The sequence below is a fragment of the Halichoerus grypus genome, chromosome 8, assembly GCF_964656455.1.
Source record: "Halichoerus grypus chromosome 8, mHalGry1.hap1.1, whole genome shotgun sequence".
Lineage (NCBI taxonomy): Eukaryota > Metazoa > Chordata > Mammalia > Carnivora > Phocidae > Halichoerus > Halichoerus grypus.
In genome coordinates this window covers 136,733,120-136,758,846 of record NC_135719.1, presented here as the reverse complement: position 1 = coordinate 136,758,846, position 25,727 = coordinate 136,733,120, and the positions used below count along the sequence as shown (strand labels likewise).

At 45.4% G+C, this 25,727-nt stretch overlaps 1 protein-coding gene across 2 annotated transcripts in view; it reads left to right on the top strand.

Moving 5' to 3' along the window:
• KCNK10 (potassium two pore domain channel subfamily K member 10) overlaps positions 1-24,990 on the top strand; it is a 128,002-nt gene extending 103,012 nt beyond the window's left edge. For both annotated transcript variants that reach the window (XM_078054073.1, XM_036087753.2), the window contains exons 5-7: positions 15,701-15,887; positions 20,375-20,517; positions 22,827-24,990. In XM_078054073.1, the coding sequence (XP_077910199.1) occupies positions 15,701-15,887; positions 20,375-20,517; positions 22,827-23,447 (951 nt within the window). In that variant the 3' untranslated portion in view covers positions 23,448-24,990. The remainder of the gene's footprint in view (positions 1-15,700; positions 15,888-20,374; positions 20,518-22,826) is intronic.
• Positions 24,991-25,727: the final 737 nt, after the last annotated feature.

The following is a 25,727-nucleotide window of genomic DNA, read 5'->3' as shown; positions in this document are numbered from 1 at the left end:
AGTATAGTTAACATACAGTATTATATTAGTGTCAAGTGTACAATATAGGGATTCAGCACTTCCTTACAACACCTGGTGCTCATCGCGACAAGTGCCCTCCTTAACCCCCATCACCTATTTCACCCATCCCCCCACCCTCCTCCCTTCTGGGAACCACCAGTTTGTTCTCTAGAGTTAAGAGTCTGATTCTTGGATTGTCTCTGTCTCTATTTTTTTTTCCTTTGCTCATTTGCTTTGTTTCTTAAATTCCACATATGAGTAAAATCATATGATATTTGTTTTTCTCTGACTGACTTATTTCGCTTAGCATTGCACCTTGTAGCTCCGTCCATGTTGTTGCAAATGGCAAGATTTCATTCCCTTTTATGGCTGAATAGTATTCCATTGTCTATATGTGTGTATGTGTGTGTGTACACACACCACATCTTCTTTATCCATTCATCTTTCGATGGACACTTGGGCTGCTTCCATAATTTGGCTCTTTTAAATAATGCTTTGCTATAAACAAAGGGGTGTATGTATCACTGTGAATTAGAGTTTTTGTATTTTTTGGGTAAATACCCAGTAACGTGATTACTTGCTCATAGGGTAGTACTATTTTTTAATTTTTTAAGGAACCTCCATACTGTTTTCCACAATGGCTGTACGAGTTTGCATTCCAAGCAATAGTGCATGAGGAGGGCTCCTACTTCTCCACATCCTCGCCAACATCTATAGTTTCTTGTGTTGTTGATTTTAGCCATTCTGACAGGTGCGAGGTGATGTCTGTGGTTTTGATTTGCATTGCCCTGATGATGAGTGATGTTGAACATCTTTTCATGTGTCTGTATGCCATCTGGATGTCTTCTTTGGAGAAATGTCTGTTCATGTCTTCTGCCCATTTTTAAATTAGATTATTTCTTTTTGGGGTGTTGAGTTTTATAAGTTCTTTATACATTTTGGATACCAACCCTTTATCAGATATGTCATTTGCAAATATCTTCTCCAATTAAGCAGGTTGCTTTTCAGGTTTCTTTTGCCTTTCAGTTTTGTTGATTGTTTATCTTCACTCTGCAGAAGCTTTTTATTTTGATAAAGTCCCAATAGTTTAATTTTGCTTTTATTTCCGGTGCCTCAGGAGACCTGTCTAGAAAAATATTGCTATGGCCGATGTCAGAGAAATTACTGTCTGTGCTCTCTTCTACGATTTTTATGGTTTCAGGTCTCACATTTAGATCTTTAATCCATTTTGAATTTATTTTTGTGTATGGTGTAAGAAAGTGGTCCAGGATCATTCTTTTGCAGGTAGCTGTCCAGTTTTCTCAACACCATTTGTTGAAGAGTCTGTCTTTTTCCCATTGGATATTCTTGCCTCCTTTGTTGAAGATTAATTGACCATATAACTGTGTGTTTATTTCTGAGTCTTTTATTCTGTTCCATTGATCTATGTGTCTATTTTTGTGCCCATTTCTTTATTTGAAAAATGAGGTAAAAATAGTAGCTCCCTCTCTTGGTACTTAGTTGATGCCTGAGAGTCTCCCTGATTGTAGTCGGCACTCAGTAAATGCTGTTACTGTTAGGACAAGCATGCCATTAGCGATGGGAGCCCAGAGGAGGGACTTGCGAATTCTAGCTTGTATATTTGACATCACACACATCTTCAGTGCTGCACCTGTCTTATGTTGCATAATAATGGGTGGTTCTTTTTAAGTAAAGCATAAGGGCCTTGAATATAGAACTTCTATGCCTTTTCTTTTTCTGTACCCTTGCCATACCTGCTCAGTGCTGAGCACTTTGGAGGCATAAATACTTTAGTAAATACTTATTGATTGTGAATTGATTGGAGAAGAAGGGGAGATGAACCAGATTCCTTTCCATGCACCCAGGGTGTGCAGGCTGCGCATCCCCCCTCCCCCTGCAAACCTGACTGAAGAAGAGACGCTTGTTGATGCTGCCCTTAGTCCTACCCTTCTTGGGAGTGGGCTTAGAGGTGCATGGGCTGGAGGAGTTCAGGGAGCATCAGTAACAGAGGGAATCTGATGGGCAGGAGGGCTTGGGTCTGGGGCAAAGCTCATTGTCAGTCATTGTCCTACAAAGAAAAGATGCCTTGGCCATGATTCAGAGAAAGAAGAATATAGAAGGTCTGAGTGTGCCCCTGCTGTTCTGTCTGAGCAAGGGGGGAGGTTGTGCTCTGCATCCCTGGTTGCACTTAATGCAAATGTATATGCAGATGTATCCATGATGTCCCATCACGTATGTAGATTCTAGTAAAAGGAAAAGTCAAAGAATGAAAAAGAATTTATTTTAGCTACGTGCTGATTGCCTCTCAGCTTTTGTGTGCTCTCATTAGATCTTGAAACACAAGGGCCAGTTCATATTTTTATAAAGCATCAAAATGTTCCCAGACTTTCTTTCCAAAAGACACCTGACCCCCGAATATTAAAAGGGACCCTTGGAAGATGGGTTTTGCTGCACTCACACCCTGTCTCTCATGTTCAGATCTTATGTGCTTACCACTGTGGCTCCACTTAGATTGAGCAAGGTCCCCTCCGCTAGTTGTTCCCATTCCTTGGCAGAAGTGAACTATTTTATTTTATTTTGTTTTGTTTTATTTATTTATTTTTTAAGCAGGCTCCATGCCGAGCATGGAGCCCAACCTGGGGCTTGAACTCACAACACTGAGATCAAGACCTGAGCTGAGATCAAGAGTCGAACACTTAACTGACTGAGCCTCCCAGGTGCTCCCAGCAGAAGTGAATTTAACAGAAACATCCACAGTCTTTCTACGTGGGCCTTTTTATTTGGCTGTCTACCTATCTACGCCCCCACACCCTGGTTACCTCTTCCTGCTGAGTAGGCACAAACAAATGTGTTGGGCATCTCATATCAGTCAACAGGATTTCCCTTGCAATTTAACACTGCTCTGCAGTTTAGTTTGAACAATTAGTAACGGGGCTATATAGCACGCAATTAAAAAAAGGATAGGAATTGATGTATGATTTTGAGAATAGAGTACAGAGAGCTCCTGTGCAATTTTTTAAAAATGAATTTTACTGAGTACTGTAACAGAGTTGGCGCCAAAGATAACAAGAAAGAAAATATCAACATTTAAAATAAAATGCAGACCTATCAATGCCATATGGTGTTCTCGCAGTGGTCTTACCACTTTCTTTGGCTTTCGTCCTTTTTCTGACATTGCTGTTTGCTTCTTGCCTCTGTTGCTTTTGATTCTGTATTTCTATGAGGTATATTTCTCTTTTATCTTCCTTTGGAGGCTTGTGAATCTTTTCTACAGGGAAGAGGAGGAAGAGGACCTGTCCAGATGGCCATATAAACATGTGATACCTGCTTCTGGGAGCCACTATGGGGGGGAGTTTGAGGGTTGATGAGATTCCTCCTGCCTGAAAAATGGGCACATTGCTTCCTATCCTTTTTCTATTTTTTAAAAAAATGATCACATGTCTTTAGTTTTAATAATATTTCTAGAAATATCTTGAATTCAAATTCTTCTCTTATTATTAGGGAAGTAACAAAAAGATGAACTGACTAACCGTATTTTGTGAAAAGTTCATATCCAAATTAAAAAAAAATTAGCGTTCTTTCTTGGAGTGAGGTCCTTGATGGTTGTATTCGGGGGCGATATCTCCGCTTCCACAGGGGGACTCCAAAGGGCGTGTGTCTGCACTGAATGTGCTATGGTCTCATCTTCGGATTTTTGCATGGGGTATTTGTGGTGCTTCAGACAGACCCCATCAGCTGTGAGGCCCCATTCTGTCTACTTCTCCAGCATAGTCTCTAGCCCAGCGCCTGGCACCCAAAGAGCACGTAACCCATACCTGATGAGTGAATGAAGGAGCATTGTCATACATTTTGATATGGAAAATGACCTTGAAACCAAAAGTAGCGTTGTGTGCAAATAAATGGCAATGAAACAAAAATGTCCCAGTCTTAACCTATGAAGTGCAATTATTTTGATGGACGGGTGGTCCAGTAGGGGGCCTGTCCTCTGCTGATGCTTATTGCACATGGCACATGATATTTATGTACCAGGGACTTTTGTCTCATCAGGCAATACCTGTAAGTATAATTCTACAGACTTTTCAAGTCAACCTCAAATACGATGTTCAGTTTACTTTTCTCCAGGGGTTCTCAACCCTGTAATACCCAACACCCTCTTTTATAGCAAGTATTCCTTCGTGTCCATTTACCACATTGAAATGAGTCTCATAGAGAGTGCAACTGATCTACACATCTAATTTTGCAAATTTCAATACTACTTTCTAGCTGCAATATGAAGGAGAGATAAAAGGTAGGTCATTTAGAATTAAAATAACATGCTTTAGTCATAGGTGCTTGGTCACAAAACCCTCTGGAGAGCCACCAGAGCAGTGAGCTCCTTGCATCCGTGTGTGGAATGCAGTCGCTCCAGACGTGGGTCAGTTCAGATGTGTCCTACCAGTGACGAAGGTGCCATAGGGGATGGGACGTCCCCCCCCATCAGTGATGTCCTTTTTCAAAAGGGAGAACAAGTCTCAGCAGGCTTCCAATTAGTCAAAATTCAACCTTCTTGCAATGTACGTTAGAGTCATATTCTTGTAAAATTCAGCCTATGTTGAAATTATGCTGAAAAAAATTGTGTTTGTGTGTGTGTATGTGTGTATTTGTATGTAAAAGGGAGTTAAGTTCTCAGGTCAGGTAAGTATAAACATGAATTTTTCTCAGTGGGATAGTGAAAACTCACACTAAATTTGGGATTATTGTCTGGTCCGTGGCACTGGCTCTTGCAGACAGATGTCTGAACATTCTCACCCCCTCCCGCCGCATGCCAGGAAAGCGGCAACCACAAACACCGCACAGGTTTTCCAGTCACCTCCTCCGGTGTTATACTCTGAATGCGGTTCTAAGAAAGAAGAAAAAAAAAACAACAAAAAACCTTCCTGGGAGCTCCTGTGTAACTTCAGGAATACACACATATAATTTCTATCCTTGTGTAAATAGCCATGTTCAAACAGTCAGGACTCTCCCACTGAGGCAGTTCCGTGCTATTAATATTCAGTTCCAGCCTGCAAATGTGTACCGTGTGATGTGTGTGTATGTCCGTTGCCTAGGTCTCTCTGTAATATATACCCCTTCTAGTGTCCGACATTACAAACTCCTGACAGTCTGTCTCTTGCTGGATGAACAGTTTTATTTTATGTCCTTCGTACATTAGCTTACCTTAAACAATTGCTCTCCTATTTTCCCTAGGTGCTAAAAAAGAGGAAGCAAGTGTAGAAAGATGCACAGCATATTTGATGCAAAGACAGGGAGACACGCATGTAGGTAGACAGCAAATGCAGGACGCGAGGGTCCATCGACGGTGGGGGGGAATGCACTGGGAGCAGAGACAGCCAGGGGGAGGACAGGTCACTTTAGCCAGAAGGCAGAGGGCTTCCTGCTGGAGGCAATAGTGGAATTTTGTTCTGAGGAGCCAACAGGAGTTTGACAAGCATAGAAAGGGGAAGAACATCCCAGCAGACAGAACAGAAACATGAAACAGGACTGTGGGCACCAGCAAACGATTCACTCTCTTTAGAAAGTAAGCTGCAAAAATAGCTGGAATTATAGACAAGATGGAGAGGGCCAGCCGATGCTTGCCAATAGTGTGGCTGCCCGGCACTTCTGCTCAGGAAGGGGGTGGCCACGTTCTGTGGGACGAGGAGGTGGCCGGGCAGCAAGCAGGATGCAATTGCCGCCTTGGAACAAGGCCACATCCTCACGGTGGCCACCGCCACTGTTGGCGAATTGTCCCTGGGATGCTGAAGGCTTAGAAAAGGCCCATCTCTTCACTTTCCTGTGGGGAGTATGGGCGACTCCTTCTCTCTTCCAGTTTTCCCTCAAGGGCATGGCCATCATCTCTTTCCCAAATGAAGACAAGCTGCCTTGTCAAAGACGTTGGTGTGACTTCTCAAGGGAGCCACGCAGCGGTCAGGAGCACCGTCCCCGTTGCCTCTCTCCCTTTTCTCCTCCTCACCCCTCTCCCTTCCAGCCTTCCCCTGTCCTTTTCCCTCATTGCAAAGATGACGAAGACAGCATGACCACCATAGAGACTTTGGAGAACAGAGTACAGAGAAAAAAATAAAATCACGTGAAAACCCATCGTCCAAAGAGATCTACTGTTCACACGTCGGTAATTGTGCTTCTGAATCTTTTCTCTTTGCACTGGCTCGCAGCGGGCCCCACTGCGGCCCTCCTCCCTGGGGTCCTCTGCCCTCTGGTGCCTGTGGGGGCCGTCACTGCTGTGTGCCCATGTCTGTCCTGGCCGCAGCCTGTGTCTTCCCCATTCACTTGTCCAGGTGGCCAGGCTCCACTCTGACCAGCAGCCTCTCTGGGTCCTGGTGCTGGGTGCTGCTGGTCCCCTCCTGCAGGTGCCAGACCCTCTGCGTCAGCTGACCCAGAGTCTGATACTGCTCTCTCTCTCTAACTCTCCAGCCCAGGAGTGCTTGCAGCCCCTTCCACACTAAAGCTGAAACTAGCTGTCATTCCTGACAAGACTTCTCTGAAGACTTAGAAATGTTGGACAGATTGCCCACGCAGTTATATATCACGTCACGTTCTAGTTCGGGCTGATCTTGGAGTTCAGAGTTCTCCACCTGTCATGGGGACCCCTTGGGGCCGTGTCCCTGACCTGCCTGCAAGAGGCTGAGGCCAGCTTACCCTGACCTCCAGGAGAGGCAGCTGCAAGCAGGCAGCTTAGCTGATTCAAGAGAAACCAACTAATGGATAATTTAAACAGAAAAAAAAAAATTTTTTTTTTTTTAAGGGTATCAGATAGCTACTGAATCCCTGGGCTGGATAGAGACCCAGACTTGGGAGGTACCCAGCCAAGAACAATGACCCAAATCATGCCGCAGAACTGGTTCTGGAAGGAACCACCGCCATTTCTGACTGGCATAGATAGAAGCTGGCCCTGCTGACCCCAGTGATTCTGGGCCCTAGATGCTGTTGCTAGAACCACCCTTGTGATTGCCCCTGGAAATGGGTTATGATCGCATCGTTGTGGCCACCAGCCCCAGGATGGAACGCACACGGTCCCTGCTTCCTTATGGATGGTGTGTCCACTGCTGCCTGCCACCTCACTGTCCCCATGGAAGCTTCCATCTAGTGCTGTCCAGTTCCACCTTGACTGGGGGCAAGCTTCTCTCTCCACGCCCCCACTCTGTTTAGTGTCCATGTCCCTCAATCTCTGTTCAGGAGACTTAGGGGGAGCCAGGACTCCTGCGAGGTGGGCCGGGCACAGGTGCTGAGGGAGTTGTGCCCACGCTAGAGGAGAGCTCTGCGTCTAATCCCTTCCTCTCTGCCCCTGGCCCTCCAGACAGCAGGTTCTGCTAATGCCACTTGGAAGACCCTAGGAAGAGGCTGTTCCTTCCACCCTTCTTTCCTCTCCAGGCTGAATGGCCATTCTGCCTTCTCTCTGTCCCTGACCCTAGCCCAGACTTATCGAGTCTGCGGGAGAGAGGAAAGTGGTTCTGCAAGGATGCCTCTGAGAATCTTTGCTCCTCACTTAGGGATAGCCTTTGGGATACCAGAGAGAAAGAAAAGAGGAAAACACACAGAAGACCATAAAAGGGATACTCCAAGACCACGTCTGTCACCTGACTCACTAGTGTCTGGGTCAGAGTCTGACTTATGTCTCTATGGTTGGGGGAGCCTGGGCTGCAAGCTTGAGTCTTTGCACCGGGGAGGCTGGGAGAGTGAGCCTCTGTACGGAGGAGGGCTGTTCTGTTTTGCTCACCAGTGACTTTAGCTCAGTAGGTCCATGATAAATACTTATTGATGAAAGAGTAAAAAAGTTATAGAATTCAACTTCATTCACAGCTTGGAAAATTTTCTGCTAAAGAAATCTTATCTGATCTGGATGTTTCTATCAAGTTGCCTCAACGCAGGGCTTCCTAGTTTAGGATTAATTTCTGAGTGATTTTCTATGAAGTTGTGTTTCATTCTTCTTTAAACTTCTCTGTTCCCAGTCTAACTAGAAATCACATAGACTATCTCTTTCTGTCTTCTCTCCATTTGCTTTCTATCTGTCTGGGCAGCCTTTTTGTACCTCCAGGAAAATTCTAGGCCCTCAGACCATGGACTCTTTCCTGCTTTGTGTGCTCAAAGTCTTTTTCTCATATGTGCTCATCCTTTTGCTTCGCCTTGCCTCTTTCTCTTCTAGTTGCCACATCTTTTCCCCACATAATTTCTTAATGCCTATTTCATTATTGCCTATAGTTTTATGAGGGTGACCATCCCTGTGTGCTTTCATTAAAAAGTGTTCGTCTAGAAAGAAGGTGTGGTGTGACTCTTGGGGAGGGGATTGCTTACTGCATCCCCAGTAAAACCCAGAGATTTGCACAGGTATTGACTCAATAATACCCACGTGCATTTTTAAGGTATTGACCTAAATCTGGCTGATCATGGGGGCTTTCTCCAAATCTTCTAACAGGCAAGATAAATAGTAGGCCACAGAAAATGTATGCTTCTTTGTCACTAGCCTTGATTCCTGGGCATGTAGACAGGCATTCTGGGCAGCCCACCAGAAGCTCACAAGGGCCTGCTGTCTGGGCTACTCATAGCTGAGAATGGAGGGATGGGGGCCTATGAAGTCCTTCTTCTCTCCCACACTTCCTGGGTACCCTTGGACGCTGGTTACAGTCAACAGGGACATGGCTTGGAGATGGCCAGGAAGGACGAGGATGAGTCAAAGCCTCCTTGATAATCCGCAGTGAACCGTTTACTTCACTCAGTGTGTTATGTGGCTGCATTATGACTGTTGCTTTCCCAGCTCCATCCCTCAGCCTGTCTTGTCCCTGTGGAAGGTTCCTGTCCCTTCAGAGAGCCCCAGCCAGGGCCTGGCCTTCCTTAATGACTTCCCCCATTCCTTATCTCCTTCTAGGACAGGCCCCTCTGTAGGAGACCCATTGTAATTTCTTTCCTTTCTGTTTTCATGATATGTGTTCCTCCTTGGCGGGGGGGTGGGGGGGTTACAGTCTAAAGAAGGGAACTCACCTTCCATTGAGGAGAACTTGCCCCACTGGACCCACTGGACTCTTTCTCCCCTTCATTGTGAAGTAATTATTGAGCTGTCACTAACATAAAAGACCATGGTACCAGGAAGACTGTGAGGAGGAGAATTGAAATGATGGGGCTCTTTGAAGGAGCCAAATAAATAGCATCTCTTTTTTTTCCACCCCAGGTATAAACTGATTGAGAAGTAAGACAAAGGAGATGATGCACTGAAGCCTAGTATTACCATATTTTCTCAACACTGGAGAATATGGTTTATATCTGTGGAAAAATGGATTTCTTAATGACAGACCCAGAATTAGACAGGAGATCATGAGGCCACTTCAGGAGGTCAGCTTGTTCCCAAAACGAAGGGAGAGGAAGAGGCAGAATGCTCAGTTCCTAGGTCAGAGTAAGGCTGGAGAGAGGGCATGTGTTTTTTAGCAGGGGGAACTCCCTGCACAAGAAAGAAGCATTGGGGTGGGATCTTGTTTCTCTGGCTAATGTGGCTTGCTTGGCCAATGAACTATGACCTTGAACCCTGTTAGCCGGGGGAGGAGAAGAGGGAGGCAGCTTTAGGTGTCTGTAGCATTGTTACTGCAGTATTATTATTGTATGCTTGTGTATATGATGGTGGGGGGGCATTTTGGGGTGGAGGCATTGTTCACTGTGCTGCTAAAATCTGGGTAAAGTAAATTTAGAATTTGGATAGGTGAGCAGCTAGGTAGGGCATCTATCGGGGTTGCCAGGAGTTATTCTGTTGAGGTGGCTCATCAGAAGGTGTGCCCATCCTCCTCTCCTTTCCATGGGCTTGTTTTCCAAACCTCAGCTGAAAAGAAGGACCATTCTTCAGCCAAGGTTACATGTGGGTGTTTCCTACATTGGTGTGATTGCCTCTGAGTTGTTCCAGTCTCTGGGACACAGTTTCTGAATGCTTAACTAACAGAAATCCAAAGATCATCCATTACGGTTGGCATGCTTTTGTATCCCACATACCAGAGCTATGAGAATATTTATTTCTTCTCTCCCAGGTGATATTTTTAATCAGTGGGATGTCATTAGGTACTACACTTTGCCTTCAATAGCTAGAGCAGGGCTGGACACCATGGACAGCGCCACAAAGACTGCTTTCAGCCAAAGACTCAGAGGTTCCCACCCCGCCTCATCCACTAGACTTCCTGTACATGTGGAAGGAACTTTGCTCTCTTTTTTAACTGCTGTGTCCCTTGCAACCAGAACAGCCCCTGATATGTAAAGGATCCTTAAAAATTATGGGCCGAGTGAATTAACTGGTTGTATCTTGAGTGCAAACTCTTGTGTTCCGGTCAAGTATTATCTCCAGATATTAGAAGCCACTGGATTTTAGAACAGAAAACTTTCAAAGATTTTAGTGAAAGTGTTCCTGGAGTAGAACAGCTGCGAATTTTTATTATTTGTGGATTTTAATTTTTCTCCATCCCAGGCATACCTACATTGGCATCTCAGTGATAAAAACGATTTAATTGTATCTACCAAAAGCTTTTTCAAAAGCTTTGCATGGTAATACCAGCAAAGCCCCAAACTGGCCAATAATCTGTGAGATGCTTCAGTGTGGCTCAGATAAAACTTTTTGTGTGTGTGAATTTAGCTATCGAGCTGAATAGAAACAAAATAACATTTGTGTCTTCAGCTTTTGAGGAGGACATTTTCCATAGGCTCCATGGAGATTTTGCTGTGTGATTCTCACTAATGTGTGTTTACAGTGTCTCTGCCATGGAGATTGTAGGCAAATGGTGTTTACAAGCTCTCCTCGTAGTTTATAGAATTGCTGTGCTACATAGCTATTCACTGTGATGTTCACACTATTTGTTGGAACTGGACCTTTTTAAAAGAAATCTTTGTGGCAAACATAATAATATCAGAAAATAAAGTCAATTCTTCTGTGAGACAGTTCCTATTATCTTTTCATTTTGAGAAATTATTCTCAGTTCAATTGTATCACCATGGTGATGTGTTTGCATTTCAACAAACCAAACCAAACAAGACCAAAAGTAGAGCTCTGCACATCTAGCTCCTGTCCAAGACTTCTTTATTGCAGTATCCTTATTATTAAATAGCATCTCCAGTGTCCTGGCTAAAAATCACAACAATGAAGCAATTTCCTCAGCCAGACACAACAATCTGGATTGCTAATCTCAGAATTCTAAGAAATCACATAAAAGTGAAAAGGAGAATGGGCATTAGAGGGGCAAAAATGAAATAAACTACCAACCCACAAATGAATAGAAATATACTCCTCTAAAATAAGACTGTGGAAGGAGGCAAACACAGAAAGGGCATTTTGCTTAATGAGAATTGGACATGTGGCTTAGTCCTCTGAGGTCTGAAACAAGTAAACACTTCTAGGATTGTCAGCATGTCCATCCCTCTCTCAAAGGAGAGCTCTTAGAGCTGGCTCTCCTGCTCTCTGTTTGTGAAGTTTGTTTTGCTCTTTGGAATAATTGCACAAAGAGTCGTGACAACAAAATGAACTCTACAGGAGGTGGGTTTTGAGTTCTTTGAAAATTCCTGCAGTTAGTGCCAATTGGGAGGCAGGAAATAGTTTTGCATAATGCTATTTGCATAAGAAGGAAAGAACACATCGTTTATTCTAATCAACAAAGTGTGAAAACAAGATTTGGACAGATGTGCACAACCATCTTATCTCTCCTGCCCAAATATTGTATCAAACCATCTCTTCCCAGATAACAATTTTGTTAGCCCAAGAACACATTAGCTCAGTCAGATCTGGGCTCTCACTAAGCCTTTTGCTAGCTGCTCTGCTTACTGGTAAATAAGCAGTGTGATTTTGCTTAGCAACCCCTCTGTGGAAAGACAGCTCATGTCCATAAGTGGCGGGGAGGTGGGGAAGCAGGGGAGGGGGGCAAGGAAAGCTAGGTATGTGCCTCTCTGTAGCTGGTTCCTGACATCGCAAACATTATCTGCAATTCTTGGCAGTCTTAGAAGGATGATGAAGAACTAGGGGGAAATTAATGGAAAGGCAAATAAAAAAGTTTTCAAGATTGTGAGCTGAGACTGAGAGCTCAACCCAGAGCCAACACAGAAGAATCAAGAGAGAATGAGGACCTTTTTCTCATTAACAATGAGGTAATTATATGAGATAACGTGTCTAGGAAGGGACAACTAACAGTGACTTCCTGAAGCGAAACGAAGATTATCTTAAGCCAGACTTGAGGGAGCATTCCTCAATAACTAAGGACAGCATTAAATCTGGGACTGTCCACATCTGAGAAAAGATTTGAACTTTTACATCAAAGATAACCATTAACAATCCATGAGCACTTAGCCAGCAGTGTGCGAAGCTTTTACACACTTATTTAATCTTCCAAACAATCCTGTGAGGTGGATTCTTGATGTCCATTTTATAAAGGAAGAAACTGATGCACAGAGAGGTTGAGAAACTTGCCTGAGGTCACCCAGCTACATAGCAGTGGGGATGGGCTGCATCTCAGGCAGTCTACCCTTAGACTCCAACTTCCTAAACACCCTTTTACAAGTGATAGTGTGCAGTTGTGGGGCTAACAGGGATAAGAAGCCCAAAGATCACTGGATGATGTGTAAGATAATGTTTGGTTCCATCTTGAAAAAGTGTTCAGTTAAGGTAACTGTTTTTGTTCTGTTTTAATATCTAGAGGGCAGCAAAAACATGGGTATCCAGAATAATAGATATTGCTAAAACCTTATGTCCACACCTCTTCCTTTTATAGTGAAGTATGGGTATACACATTTACACACACACACACACACACACATAAGACATTTGAGTTCTTAAGTCCCTAAAATACCCCAATGATTGAATTTTCCAAGCATTCACTGGGCATCATCCTAGGATGTCTGCAAGAAACAGCCAAGGCTTGCCTTGGGTGCTGAGGTGAGTGGCGGTGAAATGTTTACCTTGCTGATAAACTCTTCAAGAGATAATGCATTTTAGACACCATTATTTTGCCTTTGTTACATAGCTCCTTCCCTGCCACCAAACAAATCCTGTCCTGTGCCGTCATCCCTTCTGTCCACCTCAGGGAGCCCGGGAATGTCTCCAGCTTCCTACGTACTTGCAAGCCCTCCTTTGCCAACTACAGCCTCATTTGGATTGCAATTGTATTCACATCCTAATTTATGACTTAACAAGTGTCTCACAAACATTTAATTTCATTATGCGTTTGAGGAGGACAGTTTATAGAGGAGGGGGAGAATGATGTTCCCATTGCCAGCAATTAGATTAATTTAATGATCTATGGTGAAATCTCCTTTTGGGGTTTGGATTTTCATATATGTCTATAAACAAAACTAGGCTAGTAATAAATACGTTCCTGGATTCTCAGAGGGGCTCAACTACCTTCACCAAGTCCTGCTATAATATCCAGGCTGGAAATTCATGGAATGGGTAAGACATTCCCGTGATTCTCAGGTGATTCATCTTGTCATGATACTTTCATGAAAAAAAGAATTGGAATTTTCATTTGCAGTTTCAGCAATATCAGTAAATCATCACTCTTTTTTTTTTCAGATGGCTTTTCTGAGGAGATGAGGAGGGGACTGTATAAAAGCATGGATCAAATAATTTTTCCCCATTCCCACTTTATATACCGAGTGCCCTTTTGGGAGTAAGAGCACACGACTGCTTTTCATAAAGAAGGATTGTATGTCCTTAGGTTTTCCTGTGTATTTTTAGGGAATATATTGATCTCAGAATGGGGGTGTACATAGTGCTGATTTAGATTCATGCAAATAAATGTTCTCCACTATACCTGTTCTTATTCGTTGAACTGAGGCCTCCATTTTGTTGGGTTGAACATACCTGGGACTGGGACCTGAGGCAGGTGGGGCTGAATGTTTCTGAGGTGTGAATAGAGCGGACAGCATCCTTTCCCCCTTTTCAGCTCCCGCATCCCTGGAACTTTCCAGTAAACAAGCTGCGCCCATGTTTCTCCCATAGTCGAGGAGGAGGGGATGGAAGGGAGGGGAGCCTAGTCATCTTCTTGACCAGCATTTCCACGGTTGATCCAAGTGGTTGACCTTAGAAGACACTCTCTTGACCATCTCTGTCCTGGGGACACATGGCAGAGGTGTCACTGCTTATGACCGAAGCTTAGGAATTCCTGGACACATTGCACAGTAACAATTTTTTATTCTCCGTCTTCCTTTCCAGAAGGGAAGCAGGACGGCCTGTTGTTCTTCATGGGGGTTAGTCTGGTTGATTTTGTTATGAGGGAGCCGGTGGGGGCAGGACTCTGGCGACTTTGTATGAGCTGGGAAATTGTGGAGTAACTTGAAGTCTGGTTCCATCAGTAAGCACTGGACTGGGAGTTAATCACATCAGAATTCTAATCTTGGCCTTGCCTCTAATTAGCAAAATCATTTTATGCTAGTCCCTCAACCCCTCTTGGCTTCTGTTGAAGTGTATGAATGCAGAGGTCTCTGTACGCTCTGAGGTTCTCTGCCTTCTAATTCACCGGAAGGCAATGAATAGAAAACAGAGCACATGGTAAAGATTTCCTATATCCAATGCCCCACATGTGGTGTATTTTTGCAGAAAATCAATCTAGGCGATGTGGAAAGGCCCAGTCACTCTGATGTATGTGGTTTTGGTCGGGCTATGGTGCTAGGTCCCCCTGAGGACAGTTTACGTGCCAGTCCTGGGAACTTTGAGAAGACCTTAAGGATTATTCGGCTCAGAGAAGACCTTAAGGATTATTCGGCTCAGAGGCAATGCCAGTGTTGTCTCGAATGCATTCAAGGGGAACACCAGGGAGGCTCCCAGTCCACATCTGGACTCCATTGGCACCATTCCTTTGGGTGACATCTGTCTAATTCCCAATCTAAATGCTTTCACCTCTTGACTGGCTCCTTCAGAAGCTGGCCTGAAACAAAGCTGATCATTTTAGACAGTAACCTGTCGTTCTGACTTGGACTCTTGTCTGTCCCCAGTGGATAACACAGCCTGAACACACTGCAGCGCTGGCTCAAACATGTGTGTTTTAAAAGAAAAGTATGTTATAAGTGTACAACTTCAGCAGGGAAGGAGGGTGAAGAAGCTAGAGTCTGTCTCAAATGTGTATGGGGGTGGCTATGTTTTTCTTGTCATCTGAACATTTTAGTCTGTTTCAGGTCAGCTGTTTTTTTGTTTTTCTTTTTCTTTTGTTTTTTTGTCTTTGTTTTTTTTGTTGTTTTTTTCCAACACATTCCCATTGATACAAGGGAAACTAGGTGCCAGGTCCATACCTACCATTGTGGAAAGAGCTCCAAACCTGCACCCTCCAGGAGGAGGGTCAATAATACCACATGTGAATTGGCAGCAAGCCCTTCTTGGGGAATCATTGTGTTTGTACTAGTGAGGAAGTTAGAATCAGCATTTGGGCTACAGTCATGGAACCACACAAAGGACATTCAAGACATGACCTAAGCAGGGTTTCTTCACCCGGGGTCCACGAACAGGCTTCACTGGGTCTGAGAACCACCTAGAGCATCTGAAAACTTCTGTGTGTGCATTTTTCTAGGAGAGGGCCCACAGCCTCATCAGATGGTGCCAAAGCTGCCCATGACTGACAAAAGGTGAAAAGCCCCTGGCATGATACATTCTTCCTGTGCCCCTGTCTTCTGAATCCAGGGTGATGAAGCTGACTTGCCTGTCTTTCTCCTTTGCTGTTCCCAGAAAAAGCAAGTGAGCCAGACCAAGATCCGGGTCATCTCAACCATCCTGTTCATCTTGGCCGGCTGTGTTGTATTTGTGACGATTCCCGCTGTCATTTTCAAATATATCGAGGGGTGGACCACCTTGGAGTCCATTTACTTTGTGGTGGTCACCCTCACCACGGTGGGCTTTGGTGATTTTGTGGCAGGTAAGCACCCTGGGCATCCCAGTCACCAGGGCCCCAGCGGGGAAAAGATGTTGTTGATAATATTTTTCAAAACCGTGAGAAACCGTGTTGTGGGAGAAGCAAATGAAAATGGCTCAGTGTCCCTGCTGCTGTGTGTGGACTCATTTCAAGCCCATGGCCCCACGTAATGTAAAAAGCAGCAGATTCTGCTGTGAAATGAAAGCCAGCCTCTTCCTTCCCAGGATGCTCATTGCCCTTATTATCCTATGAATTATGCATGAATGAAATGAATTTCTCATTGAATGTTGGACTTCTGATTTGCATTAAAGCTCCTTGAATCAATTGATAAAGGCTGTATTAGCAAGTGGCAAATATGAACCTCTGGAGAGATTAGCATAAAGCTTGGCCTTCAGCGACCTGTAGGTTAGGGTTCCTGAGGCTGCCCAGGGGAGGACTGTGTTCCCTGCAAAATTTATCCTGGGCATGCCCTGACACAAGACTTAGGACTCAGTTGACTACCAGGAGCTGAGAACTGTCCCAAGGGAGTATAATATTATAACGGATTCTGCATGAATGTATATAGAAACAATATCTTTCATTGTGAAAATAGATGCCAATGAACTATGTTTATAGAAGCAAAAGGAAACTGCCATCAATTTCAACTAGGGACAGGGAGCTTGAAAATGAAATGAGATCTGGTTTCTTACATGTATGGCTTTCCCAGAATGTAGTAGGAAGGCAGGAAGAGGAGGCCATCCTTCTCTTTCCTAAGGGATAGTTCTACGGGGTCAGACAATTGATCATTTTCTACTCTGAGAAGTGAACGCTTTGATTAAACAACTCTGTCCTAAGCTCAAAATGTTTGGGTGATTCATGTGCATTGTGTGTGTGTGTGTGCGTGTGTGCAAGTGCGTGTGTGCGTGTGCATGTTCTTGACCAGTTCCTGGTTAAGCAGCAGCCTGGACATTTGCAGGCTGAGCTTGCAGACTGACTGTCCTTTATTTGGCACATGATCCTGGCAGGTGCCTTGGTTTCTTCATGGAGTATGGCACTCACAAGGGGGACAGGGATCTGGAAATCTGGAAAACAGGATATTCTGGAGGGGATATTGAGGGCTCTTCAAAAGACGCATGGGTGCCTCCACATTCATTCTGACAGTGATAACCAGCAGGGTGGTCTCCTAGCTGTTCCAACTGGGCAGATGAAGACTGAAGTCCAGTTTGTAAAAATAGCAGTTTTTATTTTTTCCTTCCTTTTTCCTGCCTAAGGACTGAGCACTGCAAAGTCAGAGTGATTAAAAAAGCTGGGGGTCTGGGACCCCACCCCAGTGCTCAGCCACTGTGCCTCTCACCTTGGGTGGGGAGTCACCTGGTGCCATCTGAGCGGAGGCCTGCCGCTCTGGAGGGAAACCACAGAGAACTATTGGGACTATTTCACAAACTTCTTCAAGTTCCCCCAGAGCGTAGTTTGCACTGGGTTGTGCTTCAGAGTGCCCTGTGGCAGCCCTGGGCCATCTGCCGCAGTCTGTTACAGAGGACACTTGCAACAAGCCCTTCTCTCTAAACACCTGCTTGACTCGGCCTGTTAATCTCTTAATCTGGGGGCACAAATAGCAGAACCTTGGGATATAAAATTTAAAAATTTATTTATTTAGCGATCAGCAAAGAGTTTAAATTTTTAATTTGAATTCAGGTTATTTATTTGCATCTAATTATACCATGTAAGAAAATGCAGGGAAGCTTGTCACTAAAAAAAAAAAAAAAAAAAAAAAGCCATTTGACAATAACATGATTGAATATTTAAAAGAATATTTAAAATATTTAAAAGTTATACATTGTGATATTATCTTCTAAAACAAAAACTGTTATAGCCTATTCAAATTAGAGTCAATGTATAACTATCTACTATCTGTTTTGGTTAATGTTACTGAATCCAGGCCTTCATGTTAATTGAAAAGTGATGATGAATCTGTAAAAAAATAATATGACTTACATTTTATAAAACAGCATCGATTGAAGGACCAAAAAATAAAAAGTAAAATAAAAGGAGCCCCCGATTTAATGCACATGGATGTTCTCGATTGGCCTATTCAATGGACTTGATTTAGAGCTTTACTAAAAAGGTGAGGAAAGGTAGCGCTGACTTATTTAGATCTTAGATGAATACAGTTGGCCAACCTAAATGATTTTGCTTATGTTGGTTCTAAGTAAAAAAGTTAAAGATAACCCAGGAAAGGACACGTGTGATTTATTTAACACTGTGACGCATAAATGCACGAGAAGTGGGCCCCTGCTCTTTACCATGGATGGGAGAGAAGAAAGGACATCCACGTTCTATACCTTTTCACCCACGAGGACCTCACTTGTTAGGGAGCCCTGCCCAGCTGGTTGCTGCTCCTCCTTGGGTCTGGGGAGCAAGGACAAAATGAGCTGGGACTCTGGTGCTTCAAGGGGTGCTGCCAATGATTTTAATTGATTATTTGTTCTAATTACCCACTGTGGATTGAGAGCACGTAGTACAAACTTGCACTTGACCTTTATCTTTACTTACCTAACAAGGGCGTGACCTCCACAGTCACAGGCCTGGCCCTGTTTTAATTCCCTTATTTACTGTTGATTACAGAGCCTGATTTTGTTTGTCCCGAGGTCTCCATGGACAGGTGTCTCTTATAATTCACAGTGCTGACTGCAATTAGACCAGGCCCTTCGAAGCTCTGATTTCCAGAGCTTACATAGATTGGTCTGAAGAATGCACGCCTTAACAGCCTGGAAGTTTGTCACAACCTTTTGGGCAACACTCTAAGAGCAATGGGGAAGGATACCAGATCCTTTAAAAAAAGGTACATTAAAGAGAGTCGATGATTGCCGTGATTGAACATGGCATCAACCCTTCTAGAAGTATAATTGGAACATTGATCACCATGCAGGATTAAGTGCTGGTTTATTTTGTAGCCGACTCACGTCAGGACAGCCTAACAACATCACAGCATTTTGCATTTTGGCAACCCTGACTGAGAGCGCGCACAGAGCTCTGAATTCCAGACCAGCCATCGATAAAGAGCCGAAGGGTGTTTATTGTGTTGTTCGCTAGCGCCCCCTAGTGACAAGCTTTGTTGGGTGGCGGCGACTTGCTAAGATGATTATTTCCTCTTAGCCCCAAGGAGAAAGCTGTTCCCTTCTAGGGCAGAGATGGAATGAACCGCAGAAACCACTCACTGTGGTAGGAACTCCAGTAGTATCCTAGAGGAAGCTGCGGGGGAGAGTTGCCTAAAGGGGGGGGGGGGGGGGGGACAAAGGCAGCTAAACCAGACCGAAGGGGGCAGGCCACACAGCCCATTAGTCGTGTTTGGAATTCTAATTTTCAGAGATGGCAGTGGCCATTTAATTTGGGACCTTGTGGGTTGCACTGGTCTCACTGAAAGGAGCCCCCGGCCACAGTGCCTGCCCAGCTGCCTTTGGGAGGTATTACTGATACCGTAAGAACTCAGTGTGGATTCAGTGGCGCTAGATGAGGTTACAACCATGACCCAGTGGGAAAGACTAGTAATCACTCATCACGTAGCCCCACAATTACCCATACATCGCCGATGTCGGTCGTCTTAGAAATGACCGCGGGCCTGCCTCGCTGGGCAACAGTGTCTCACAGAGTGAGAGCCAGGCTGACGTCAGTTACTTCCTCACTTCCTTAGGGAAGGGGGCGGGGCTTGGACCCTGTTTTGCACGGCTACCTTTGGTAGCACCTGTAGGAGGGCTAGCGTAAGTAGGCTAATTATTTGCAATAAATGACTGGTCCTTTCAGCGCAACAGCTGGTCAATGCAATCGGGCAGCTGGCCAATTGGATCTGATGGATTTCTACTGTAATCCCTACGTATGAAATAAAGGGATCGGACTCGATGGCCTTTTAGTTCTAGCACGGTGATTCTAATTACTCAGTCTAATTGACCTTTTGGATTAGCATCATGTAAACACCGTCCCTCAGTTAGTGTTAAATCACTGCTGCCAGGATCAAAGTCTCAAGAATGCCATTAGGTCTAATTTTACTTCCACACATCCACTCTGCTCTTAGTAAATGCGTGTGTTAAGGAGAAAATGGTGCCAAGAATTCCAAGCCATTGGGGATTATTGATCTTTTATTTTTATTGCATTTAAAGAAGTTTAAGAAGACAATCGACAGCTGGGCCTGATCTGTTGTCCTCTAGCTCACGTCATTCATTGTCAAGCCCCGGTTGAGCAGAGGTGGACCAAGTTGGCCACGGACACTTTTTTGTATGGGTATTACGGTTGGTGGTCAAGAATCAAAGAAGTTAAGCCACAGGTCAGGCTCCTTTAGGGAAGGGACCCATCTTTTCCTTGCCCTCCCTTGCCTGTCACCTCTTGTATACAGTAGGCCTAACAGCTCAGTGTCAGATGGGGATGGGATGACATCTCTGCTACGTGGACCAGAATATGTTTGTTCTGCAGAGACCAAATGCTAGACCCTGGTTACAGTAACGTTTGGTTGTTTTCAGGGGGAAACGCTGGCATCCATTACCGGGAGTGGTATAAGCCCCTCGTGTGGTTTTGGATCCTTGTTGGCCTGGCCTACTTTGCAGCTGTCCTCAGTATGATCGGAGATTGGCTACGGGTTCTATCCAAAAAGACAAAAGAAGAGGTAGGACCCCTTTCAAATTCTATAGATGTTTCTGAGATCCGATTAGCTCATGTCAAGAATGACCTGTCTCTATTTTATGGGCTGGAGGGTTTCTTAATACGAGGAGGGCCCCTACGGCTTCCTCTTTTTGAATCATTACCTAAAAGCCAAGTTCAGTGGAATAGCGGTTATTTTTGGGTCCTTTTTTGGCAGGTGAGAACATCTGATGACTCATCAGCCCACAGATCCTGGAAGGACTAGTAAACAACGACTTTCTATTTTTTTATTATTAAAATTTTTTTTTTTTTGGGGGGTGCCTGGGTGGCTCAGTTGGTTAAGCGACTGCCTTCGGCTCAGGTCATGATCCTGGAGTCCCTGAATCGAGTCCTGCATCGGGCTCCCTGCTCGGCAGGGACTCTGCTTCTCCCTCTGACCCTCCCCCCTCTCATGTGCTCTCTCTCATTCTCTCTCTCTCAAATAAATAAATAAAATCTTAAAAAAAATTTTTTTTTTATTTTTAGAGAGGGAGAGAGAGAGAGAGCCAGCCTGAGTGGGGGGAGGGACAGAGAGAGAGAGAGAGAATCTCAAGCAGATTCCCCGCTGAGCACGGAGCCCAACGCAGGGCTGGATCCCAGGACGCTGAGATTGTGATCTGAGCCGAGACCAAGAGTCAGACGCTTAACCGACTGAGCCTCCCAGGCACCCCAGAATGATTTTTGAAAAATAGCAGTGGTCAGCAGGGGTAGACCGTAGTTGAGGGATGTGTGCAGATATGTGGGAGAGGCTTAGAAAGTTTGTAAAAATCTTGAGAAGGATGGGCCTGTCCTTCAGATGTTGGGGTCTATATGGAAATGCAGTAGGATACAAGGACTCCTCGATTCTCTGAGACTGAAGTTCTCCAACAGTGACCAGCTGTGGGGAAGTGAACACAAAGGGTCCCTTTTCACCTTTATCCCCTCCTGGTTGTCAGATCTATAGAAACAAACCTACCCCCATGTCCAGGGACATGCAGCCTTTTCTCCCTTGGGTAAATGTGCGTGAAAACCTACACAAAAGCAAGAAAAGACAGAAGAGGGGAAGGTAGATCTTGTGATTTAAAAAAAAAATGTCCATGCAGTTCTTCTAGGAAGAGAGGAAAAGAACTGAAAAGGAGGGAAAGAGAAGAAGAGGAAAAGAGCTAACAAGTGGAAGGGAGATTAAAAAAAAACCCAAAGAAAAAAAAGAGGGAGAGTCTCCTGAAAGGTGACTGCTCACTTCCCGGCAGACAGACATTCTGTGTAGAAGGCCCCGGGAAAAGTTGCTGAATGGGAAAATGTCCCATCTCATTCCCGGGCCCCAGGGTTAGTTTTCCCGGCTTAGAAAAACACTGGCAATGCGATCTCCAGTCTGATTCCCCAGATGGCTAACTGACCTGCTGAGAGTCAGCTGTAGTGAAAGAGAAAGTAACCATATAAATATCGACTTTCCTAAATGCAAAAATGCAGACTGCTGAGTTGCTCGTCTGTAGAGAAAACATAGGACTAGTGCTGTTGGCAGTGTTGGATGAGAGCCAAGAAATCTGATATTGATCCTCATGAATTCTGAGGAAGAATGTTCTGTGGGCTTTTGCAGAGCATGACTAGGGAAGTTTGGTTCCCAGATGCCCTGGAGGGTCTTCTTCTTTAAGCAGGGTAAGCCGGATGGCACTCGACCATAGTGTGGCCCAGATTCAGGGTGAGCAACACTCCCAGTTTGCCCAGGACTGCGGGGGTACCTAAGACACAGGACGTTCTGTTCCACAACCAGGACAGTCCCAGTCTAACTGGGATGGGTTGGTCACCCTAAGCAGACAGAAGCATTGGAGGAACAGAGAAGGGCCAAGGCCTGGTTGCACCTCTGCTTTGTGCCCGAGTGCATGTCTCTGTCTCGTGTAACACTAAGAACTCGGTGAGCTGACATGATCACCCCAGTTACGCTGGAGGAATGAGGCCGTACAACTAAAAAAGGGGTGGACGCATAATGTGAACCCAAGCCCGGCCAACTCTAGATAGCGATCTCTCCTGCAGAATGCCGTCCTCCTCCCGTTCGGTCACCACCTCCGCATCTCAGGCTCCTGCCGGGTTCTCTAGCAGGTGTGCCCCCCGAGCCATAGGAGCCAGGAGCCAATTTGAGATGGGTCTTTAGGGCAGAGGTAGCATCCCCACCCAGGCATGGGTTCCCCCACCCCCTGGCCTCCCTGGAGCCAGCCTTCCCATCGGGACACTCAAGGGCTGTGGGCGCTGGGAGGGCTGGGGGGCCCGAGGCGGGTACGACTTTCTCAGCGTGCCCTTGCTCTCATGTTTCTCGGCCAGGTTGGTGAAATCAAGGCCCACGCGGCCGAGTGGAAGGCCAACGTGACAGCCGAGTTCCGAGAGACGCGGCGGCGGCTCAGCGTGGAGATCCACGACAAGCTGCAGCGGGCGGCCACCATCCGCAGCATGGAGCGCCGGCGCCTGGGCCTGGACCAGAGGGCCCACTCGCTGGACATGCTGTCCCCAGAGAAGCGCTCTGTCTTCGCCGCTCTGGACACGGGCCGCTTCAAGGCCTCATCCCAGGAGAGCATCAACAACCGGCCCAACAACCTGCGCCTCAAGGGCTCCGAGCAGCTGAACAAACACGGGCAGGGGGCCTCCGAGGACAACATCATCAACAAGTTCGGGTCCACCTCCAAACTCACCAAGAGGAAAAACAAGGACCTCAAAAAGACCTTGCCCGAGGACGTTCACAAAATCTACAAGACCTTCCGGAATTACTCCCTGGATGAAGAGAAGAAGGAGGAGGAGACGGAGAAGATGTGTAACTCGGACCACTCCAGCACTGCCATGCTGACCGAGTGCATCCAGCAGCAGGCCGGGATGGAGAACGGAATGGTCCCCACGGACACCAAAGACAGGGAACTCGAGAACAACGCATTACTTGAAGACAGAAACTAAATGCTGAGGACCTAGGACTTGACCAAGCGTTGTGGGTTTTTTTTTTTTTTTTTTTTTATATTCACCCTGAGACACGTGCCTTAAATAGACTTCTCGTTAGTCCGAAATTACATAGCATTGAAGAATTTATTTCACTGTGCCATAAATGACGGAGAAAGATCGCTCTGCCAAAAGGAATCAAAGAACAAGGACCGCACTTCCGACAGGGACCGCAGGACACGCCGGGAGTGTTCGCACGGGCAGGAGGTCGTGGCCACAAAAGTTAAGGGCAGGTGTGGGACGGTGCTGCGCCCCCAGTGTGGCGCCGCCCGGGCCGGGCGTGGAGAAAGGGCAGCTATTCCTTAGACCAGCCTTCTGGAAGGAACAGGTGTGTCTTTTACATGGAGCCTCGTTTCCTGAACCTACCGTTAGAGATATGCACACACACAGAAGGGGACCGGATGGGGGATGAACTAGTACCTGCAGTGAGGGTTTGAGTTGACATTGTGGCATGTTGCTCTGAGCTTGAATTTTGATACACATCCTTCAGTGCACACCTAGTCTTTCTAAGCTCCAAACGAATGTCCATGGGACCTGGGAGCACGTGGAATTTGTGGGAAACAGATCAGAGCACACATATTAAAAGGTGCAATTGCTTTCCTCATTACAAAAGAAAAAAAAATCACAAATGCATCACACTGTGGATATCACCTTAACCAATGACAGAAGCCTACTGAATTTTGTCTATCGATGAATGACAAATGAACTTGCAAGCATTGGCGAAAACTCAACCTCATTCGCTGCATGGTTACAGGCAAAAATCATGCATTTTCCTCAGTGGGTGCAGTGGTGAAAATAAACTGGTTTTGAAATGTCCATGTTCACTTTTCTAGTGGAACTTCGGTTATAACTTGTTTTGATAAGAGGGGGAAAAATACCAAAATGATTGCCTTGCATGATGCCAGGGGCTTGCTGTTCTGTCTAGCTGACCCTAAATTTTTATAAAAATAGACATCCTGCATGTCTGAGACATACCAAGGAGGACCATGGCATCATTCCATCTCAGGGCTTTTTGTCCCTTTGGGTGTCTTACGGTAGACATAGTGACGAGGTCCAATCTTGCTATCTCCAAACAAAAGAAAAAAATCCCCCAACCAACTCTTGTACAAGAAAATGGAATTGTTTTAATTGCTTGCAGCTTAAGTGCCATTAATGCCATTTAAAAACTAATGCTTAAAAGAAGTATTTACAACATTCCACTTTTATGTTTGGGTGTTCCTTATTTTGAAAGCATCACTTCTTTTCCTTGCTTGTTTCTTTGTCTCGAACCTGCTATTCCCTAAAGTTGGAACACCAGCGTGATTGTCCCAAGGCCAACAATAGCGACACGATTGTTTCAGGAGGTTAGAACGGCCACTGAAGGAAAGTGGGGGAGGGGCTAGTCAAGTTTTGAGAAGAAGATTTAAATGGATTTTTTAATCAGAAAGGTACTAGGCTCACCATCCTGTGTGTGCCTCAGTCCCTTGCAAAATTGGCTGGCTATCGATGGTTCAGATGTAGCTGTTTGGACCACGCTCTTAAGCATATGGACCTGGCAACCCCAGGAAGTTGCTGGTGATGGGCTCCCCCCCCGCCCCCGCCCCCTGCCTGGGCTCATCGCCACCTTTTGGAGATTTCACAAGATGAACACACAGAGTGGATTTATCAAAAGATCACAAGACTAGCAGAGACTTCCTGAAATAATCTAACGATTTCTGACTTCTGGGGAAAATTATACCCACCGCATCCTTGACCGTTGGTACCAGGGCAGGCCTCTTCTGCCCGTTTCCCAAAAATGCACAGCTCTCCCTCGCCTGGAGCGCATGTAGCTCCACCTTCCCCTCCCCCAACCTTCTAGGCTCTAGTGAAAGTTCTGGCATTGCTTTTGGGAAGGAGCCAAATAAGAATCAGCTTTCACGAGGCCCTTCCCATCCACGGTAGATTTGGGTTAACACCTCCACTGGGCTGGAGCCGTGGCTCACTGGTGACATCCTGTGTCCACATATTAACAGACACGGAAATGATGTTTATGCAGGTGCGGGCACTGCTCTTACTGTGAGAGTCCTTCCAGCATGACACGATGTGTTTTGAGTGGTAGATATCTGGGACTTTCTCTATTCTTCTGACAAGTTAAAAGCATCCCGATTAAACTATCCATTGATCTCATTCGTTTGCGTTTCCGCCCTGTATCACTCGTTACCTTCTTCATAGTAGTGTGTTAAAAATTCTAGACCCTACAGACAAATCTGGCCGAGAGGCTTC